The 7,511-nt window shown below is 34.5% G+C and overlaps 1 protein-coding gene across 1 annotated transcript; it reads left to right on the plus strand.

Annotated features, from left to right (window-relative positions):
* The first annotated feature begins 1,716 nt into the window (after nucleotides 1–1,716).
* On the plus strand, nucleotides 1,717–6,171 carry LOC105178273 (Thioredoxin superfamily protein). The gene is made up of 9 exons (XM_011101720.3): nucleotides 1,717–1,905; nucleotides 2,809–2,896; nucleotides 3,178–3,272; nucleotides 3,859–3,978; nucleotides 4,064–4,142; nucleotides 4,310–4,396; nucleotides 5,235–5,297; nucleotides 5,716–5,788; nucleotides 5,885–6,171. Exons 3-9 carry the CDS (start codon nucleotides 3,217–3,219, stop codon nucleotides 5,896–5,898), a joined length of 492 nt encoding a protein of 163 aa, XP_011100022.1. The 5' UTR covers nucleotides 1,717–1,905; nucleotides 2,809–2,896; nucleotides 3,178–3,216; the 3' UTR covers nucleotides 5,899–6,171.
* Nucleotides 6,172–7,511: the final 1,340 nt, after the last annotated feature.

Genomic DNA, 7,511 nt, shown 5'->3' on the forward strand with positions numbered 1-7,511 from the left:
TGCGGTGGTACATAAAGCAAGCAATGAAAAGCGCATTCGAAGAAAAGGTAAAAATTTCAACACTGGCACATTGACGTAGTATTAGTCGAAATAATGCACCCACAATCAATGCAATGTTAAAAAAAAAAAATTTTAATCGTACGTTTATGGTAACTACATTTGATACACATTTCAACACTCATCTACAAAAATTCCTCAATTATTCTCCGATCTACAGTGTCATAAAACAATAGAACACAACACAACTCATCAATTTCTGAAAATAGGTCAAAAAATGCAATTCACTGCATTAGTGGTAATTTTTGTCAAATGGAAGTTAAAAATAAATCAAACAAAGTTTAAAATTTCTGGAGGAAAATTTAGAATGACCAATTATATCAAAATAAGGTCCAATAAATTTAAAGAATGATAAAAATAGTCAATTTTCAATATTTATTTGACTAATAGCTGATCGATTGGGGGGTCGCGCGTGCGGCGTGTCCATGCGCTATAATGGGTGGCGCGTCCCTAACGATTGTCGTGCGACGACCAACGGATGGAGGCACAACCTTTACTCACGCCTGCACGCGACGTTCTCTTCTCAGGGACTGAACTTGCAAGCAACGACAACAATCGACGGCGAGTGGCAACAGATCTGATGCATGACGCACGCCAGACAACAACGCTGTTAAGTCCGGTGGTGGCGGCCAATCAACGTGGCGACGAGGCGACGAGGCGATTAGCAGAGAAGAGACTGTGAGGGCTTGACTGCGACTTGAAAAAAGAAGAGAAGAGAAAAAAATATGATGTGAGACGTTGTCAAAAAAGGAAAAAGAAGCTGCCTTTCGATTTGGGCTAAAAAACGAAGCAAAATAAAAACACACTTAGACAAGGTCATAGTGTTTGGTTTCAGTTTTGACTCATCTCGGAAATGGGTGAAAACATAATAAATGTTTGGTCTAATTTGTTTTGGGGGTTTTTATGGTGTTTTGAGATATTTTGAAATAGTGCTTAATTTATTTTTTATTATATAAGTCTAATTAATTATAGGCCCTGCAACTAAAAAAATTATATGCATACTCATACATATATATATAAATATATATAAAAAAGACATAATTTGACAATAAACAGTACTCTTATTCTTCCACTGAACAATATCAAACATACCATACTTGTTTTATATTATCTTCAAAATAAATCCAAATGTATACACTATCTCTAATACATATTTATTTTTATTTTTATCTCTCTATCTCCACGAAACACACCAAAATAAGTTAAAAAATAAAATCAGACATAATGAGCGTGTTTTTATTGAAACCAAACATTGATTTGGTTTTGGCCCATGTAATACAAGTTTTCCAACCATCCAACCTCAACAAAAAATTCTTCTCTTTTGCTTAAAATCTAAAATTTTTAAATGTTACGAGAAAATGATGAAATTAGAGGTTCAAATTCAAAGATTAGATTATTTTAATATCTTTTATTATTTAGTTAATAAATATTTTTTTTTATATAATTGAAGCTGTTTCAGCTTAGAAGCTGTCGGAACAACTTCTTTTTTTTTTTTTGTTTTTTGTTTTTTTTTTTAATTTATTTTTTTTAATTTATATTATATTTTGTAAAATTAAATTTTTTAAAAAAAGGGAGGGGAATTTCAGGTACCCGACAAAATCGAGTCTGGTTCGAGTATTTTATTAAATAAATAAATAAATCGAGTAATGCATTAAAATTAAAATTGGAAGAAAAGAAAAAAGCTGAAAACGTAGAGAATTGCCTATTAGAAGTGAGAACTCAATCTCTCTCTCACTCTCTCTGTCGCGCGAACTAAAGGGAAAATTGCAGAAACTCCAGAACTCTAGCTTCACGTCCACGAATCCATCGCCACACGGCACTCCTTCGCTCTGACTCCACCATTAACAGGTGATTTTTCTTTTTTGTAAATTTCTTTTAAAATTTGTAGTAGAAGCTTTCGGAGCAATTTTGCTTTCAAGGTGTTTGATGAAATGGCTGATTGAATTTTTCTTGATTTTGTTTGGTTGTGCTTGGACTTTGGCTGGATTTTTGTTATTGTAGTTGTGCGTATCTATGTTTTCTTACACAATCGTTTTGATTTAGAGATGATCTTTTGTTCCTAATTTGTGTAGTAGCGGTATTGATCTTTTGAAGTGTACTCTCATTTGCACTGGTAGTGACTGAGTGGTGACTGAGTGTACATGTAATACTGCATCTTGACATTGTGTGCTGTAAAGCTGATTTTGCATTTAGCTCTTCTACGATGTTTTTATCGATCAATCTGTTAGAGATGATTGACCATCGAGGTGAGAATTTCTGCTCGGACGTATGAATGATGATTATATAAATAAATGCTTCCAGACTGGTTTTATGATCAATGGTTTCAGAAGAGGAAAAGGTTTTCTCATTTTGTTTTTGCAATCACTTACATGCCCGGACTACAATTAAGCCTTGTGAATAAGTGGGTAGGTGTACGTGTTTCTTAGTTTCCTACATTTATTGCGCCCACAACAAGGATTTTGATAGAAGAATATTTCATAACTCTTGATTATCAAACACTTACTTCACCGGCAATATTGTCTTCTGTAATTTTAAAAGAATTTTGGACCTGAATGCAATTTTATAGAAGCTCGATATAAAGTAGTCGATTTAGAAAATGAAAAAATTTGTACAATTTATACGTTCCATCACCGCCCCATGGCCTTTAGCAAAATTCAAAAAATTACTTTATCTTAATTTACCCAATTTCTTATTTTATTAAACATATTTTTATTGTGACTAGCACGATTTTGGGTTTCACTATGTAATTAGGGAGGACAATGGAGATTGCGCTTTAGTCGTAGTTTCGAAAGGAGCTGTGGTCTCTGTACTTGCTGCTGCTAGCTGTTCCCCGCTGCCGGTACGGTTTCTCTCTTCTTCGTCGTCAAACTCCTCTTTTCTCTTTTCCTTTCTCGCTGCCTCCGACGCGGAACTGCCCGATATACATACAGAAGAGCTCTTTTGGATTTAGAAACTTGCAATTAGAATTCCGACTCATATGTTGGTATCAAGACAAGTTCAATTTTTCATTTAAATGGGAATCTTTGGAAAAAAAATTCTGACTTTCTGCTTATTGGTTCTCACAAATTTCTGCTTTTTGTTTTTCAAAATAATGCATTTGATATCTTGAGATTAACGCAGGTTTGCGAAATCTCAAACTCTTTTTTCAAGTTCGGTGCAATGGAGGAGACGTCGTTTCTCAACAAGATAATGCTGAATCTTCGTGCAACCTGCAGGTAAGTTGTACAATTGACGCCCAAATAATAACCAAGTATATATAATACGCGTATCTGTTTCTTTTGCAAATTTGTGCACTGTGACTGAGTCTGAGTTTGTGAAGAATATCTAATTTTCTCCTGGGCTCTGGATGGTACTTTTATGATACTTATATTTTGGTTCTCTTCTTGCTAGGACACATGAGGTCCTTGAAAATTGCATAAGTGATGTTTCACAGTTTCTCTTGGAATTAATTTTTTTCTTTCTTTCTAGAATTTATATACTGGTGGAATGATATGTATTTTGCTATATGAGCGGTACTGAATCAGGTTTTGCTTTCGTGCAGTTATTATTTTGAGATTTTTAGTCTTTTTGTTCTTTGTCAGAAGTGGCTGGTTGCAGGAAACTGTATCTCTGCATGTGTGTGTGTGTTGGGGGGGGGGGGGGGGAGGAATTTCTTCGTCTCTTATCCGGGCTGATGGTTCTTGATCTGTTATTTTCACTCAATTTGAAGATTCGACTAATGCATTAGTTCTGAAAGTTTGTCATATCGGTGCTTTACATTTTTAGTTATTGTCCAATTTTATTTTTCTGTAAAACTTGAAGGTACTATACTGGCTTCCCAAAGGATCTTGGACCATCAAGAGTTATTCATTTCACTTCAGAGCGTGAGTTTGTGCAGCTCCTCCATCAAGGTCACCCTATCGTGGTTGCATTTACAATCAAGTAATTCATAAACTAGTTTATTCATTTTTGTTTAGAGAATCGATGTACTTATTCAATAATTTTATTCGAGCTTTTACTGTTGCAGGTGTAACCTCACCAAACATCTTGACAAAGTACTCGAGGAAGCTGCTGCAGAGTTTGATCCACATGTTAAATTTATGCGTGTAAGTTATCAAGGGTTCTCTCTCTGGGAACTTTACATGTTCCTTGCGTAAATAGATACCCAGTTTTATGCACCGGAATATTCTATGATGAAGTAAGACCATAAAGTATCTCTGTGATGCTGTCAAACAATACTGTTCAGCCTATTTATCCGTTTTTGGCTTCTTAGGTAGAGTGCCCGAAGTATCCTGGATTTTGCATTACACGCCAGAAGAAGGAATATCCCTTCATAGAAATATTTCACAGCCCAGAACAGGTAAATTTGGTCAGCCGTTGTACATTCTATTATAAGTATGGGAGTGCTTCTTCATTAGAGGATCGTTGTTTCAGTTTTTGCTTGATGCATCTTGAAACTGTTATGTTAGATGATTCACCCACCATTAAGATTTTGTCTGGTTATTTCTGGCTCGGGATTGAGCTGAATCGTGAATTCTTAAATTGATCGCAACTTCTCAGGCAGGAAATCAATCAGAATCCATAACAAGCTTGATAATTGTGGAGAAAGAACAATAGAAATCAGTTTATATATACTATCTTCTGCTACATTTTGAATCACTTCTGAAAGTTTCCCCTTTGGCTTCCAACATTTGGAGTTTAGCTATTCTCTCCCATTCATGGCCCTCTTAATGCTGATATATTTTACCAAATTCTGCAAGTACACAGCATCTCTTTGTGACTCCCCTAGCACTGGACTGCCTCCTTCTGATAAACTTAAACTGCTTTCCTGAACTTGCCTGCAAAGGCAACTGTGTTATTTCTGGGGAATTTGTTAAGTATATTGGATAGTGGCGTGAGAATAAAATGAGGAATAACATCTGACAGTCTCTGTGACGACTTGTTTGTTGCTATGATAATGGTATGGTATTCCTTTTGTAGAAAACAAGAATATGAAAAATTCTATAAATATGCTTACCCTGCAATTTGGTCCATTTATGCTTGATTTTACCTTGTTTTAGGAAAATCATGTTAGCTTTTCCTTTTTGTACTGAGATAAAGTTCGATTCATAGTTTCTAGTTTTATTTCTCGTGCCATTCTTCCCTTGTTCACTTTCGAGTATCTCTGGATGTGATGAACCACTGATATTATTACACAGGCAGCTAATCAAGGAAAGGCTATTGATCCAAATATCACAAAATACTCTGTGAGAGTTTTACCAGTAAGTCTCTGGAGTCGTTTCTATGTATCCATACTAACGTTTTGTACTTGTACTCGTGCTCCAATTTTTTGCTTCGATATTGTTGTCATTCACAAGATATGAGAATTAAACTTTCCACCACTCGGAATCTCTTTCAAAATAACGTTCGTTGTTTTTCTTGGGTCTAGCAAGTAGGTTAAATAAATATATCCAAAAAGAAGTTTTAAACTAGTAACTTCTTTTTCAATGTTTCAAAAAATATATCTGTTTTAGCAATACGTTTTCTGTCATTTTGATCCCACACAGGCACCTGACTAATCCTGTTGCAATCTGCATGCGTTGATAAAATGACACTGTAAACATATCTTTCTGACTATCGAAACAACTTACAAACACAATGTTTAAGATTGCTCTCTGAAGTCATTGCTGTACTTGCCAGTTCAACTATGACCTCAGTGCTTATGGATTCAGAGAATTTTTTAAGCGCCATGGCATTCGCTCGTCTGACCCAAGTGAGTAGTAATGTCGCTACGTGTGTGTGTGTGTGTTTGTTTTTGCAACATATGTCGTTCCTGTTTGCAACATCTCTTTTCTGGAAACAAATGCAGCTTTCAACAAATGATTCACCATCGACACACACTGAATAGGAAGACAGCTGCCTCAATATCAATATATATCTGCAGGTTTGTATATGTTATGTTATTTTAGGGAGTATGTTGAGAAGACTTTAATTCAATATATCATCGAACACCAAGAATTTAGGTAGGAGTTGAAACTAGAAGATACTACAGGATCTGTATGAGGTTTTCCCAATGAATTCCTTCTGAATTGGGGAGTGTAAATTCCGACCGGTTGTCTTTCTTTGTTGGATTTATCCGTTAAGTTTATTTTATCATGTTTGTTCGTACAAAAAATTATTACAAAATATCACGTCTTTTACTTTCTGCATAGAAATTCATTATGGAACATTTAATTCAAATACATTTATGTTTTATTACTTTTGTTCGTAAGAAAATGTATTACGAAAGATACTAATCCGAAGGAAATTTCATTTTCATACAAAACCCAATACAAAAACAAAGAACTCACTTGAAAAATAAAACGTGAACATGTAAACAAAACCAAAATACCGAATTATAAACATTTATTTAACTGCTATAGTTGAAGAATTACCATTTTTTAACACTTTTCGTCCTTGCCGTTAGTTGAGTTGTTAAAATAGATGGAAAGCCTTACGTGATCTATGTGTTGTTGAAAAAAGAGGAGAAAACAAGGGTTACCCCTTATTTCTTCTCCACAACGATTTTTCTTAACCCCCTTTCTTCACCATAAAAACCCTAACAGAATTTTACTTGTCCCAATTCCATCGATTATTTTCTGTTATTTTAGTAATTAAACACTGTTCTCTCACAACCAAAAAATGCGTTATTTGTAATGACTATTGTAACGGATTGGACGTGCTGATGTCATTGAGGAACTAATAAAAAATATTTTTATTTTGTAATTGCTAGAGTCGTTACAAAAATCATTACAAATATGTGGTGTGCGGAAAATCATTATAATTTATTGGTTGTTACTAATTTACTACGGTAGCCGTCACAATGGCAATGGGAAAAAACATGAAAAAATATACAAAAAAATTAGAAAAATTTAAAAAAATTACAAAAAAATCAGAAAAACTTTCACAAATATTTTATGGAAAAATTTTCAGAAATTTTTTCAAAACCGAAATTAATTTTTTCAAAAAACTTTCAGAAATTTTTTTCGAAAAACCAAATTTATATGGAGAAAATGGCCAAATTGTTTTTGTGAAAACTTTTTGAAATATTTTTTATAGGGTTTATTTTTATACGAAAGTGGGGGAAATGAAAGAAAAGTCTGGTAGAACAAAAGAAGAAAAACGGGGGGGGGGGGGGGGGGGGGCGAAAAACAAAAAAAAATGACCATTTGATACCACTTACCTCTAGACGGCAACAGACGGGAGCGAAGCTGAGTACTATGTGAGGGAAGCGGTTGATCAAGGAGAGTGAGGGAGAGAGAATGAAGGAGGAAGAGGGAGGGAGAAATGAAAAAAATTATTAAGTGTTGTATATATATTAATTTTTGGAGCGAGTTTTGGAACAGGCAATTAATAAAAAATCGTTCTTAAGACCATTCCTAGCAAAATAAACGACGTCTTTTCTGTTGCCAGAATCATTTAAAAAGCCGTTCCTATTGTTTTAACGGTTTCAACAA

Source organism: Sesamum indicum, linkage group LG9, assembly GCF_026168435.1.
Source record: "Sesamum indicum cultivar Baizhima isolate 11 linkage group LG9, ASM2616843v1, whole genome shotgun sequence".
Taxonomy (NCBI): domain Eukaryota; kingdom Viridiplantae; phylum Streptophyta; class Magnoliopsida; order Lamiales; family Pedaliaceae; genus Sesamum; species Sesamum indicum.

Excerpts from the sequence above, each read along its gene's own strand:
- LOC105178273 (XM_011101720.3), top strand. The coding sequence starts at position 3,217 with ATGGAGGAGACGTCGTTTCTCAACAAGATAATGCTGAATCTTCGTGCA. Across the intron at positions 3,979-4,063 it reads GTGGTTGCATTTACAATCAA|GTGTAACCTCACCAAACATC; the intron begins GTAATTCATAAA and ends TTACTGTTGCAG. Across the intron at positions 4,397-5,234 it reads TATTTCACAGCCCAGAACAG|GCAGCTAATCAAGGAAAGGC; the intron begins GTAAATTTGGTC and ends ATTATTACACAG.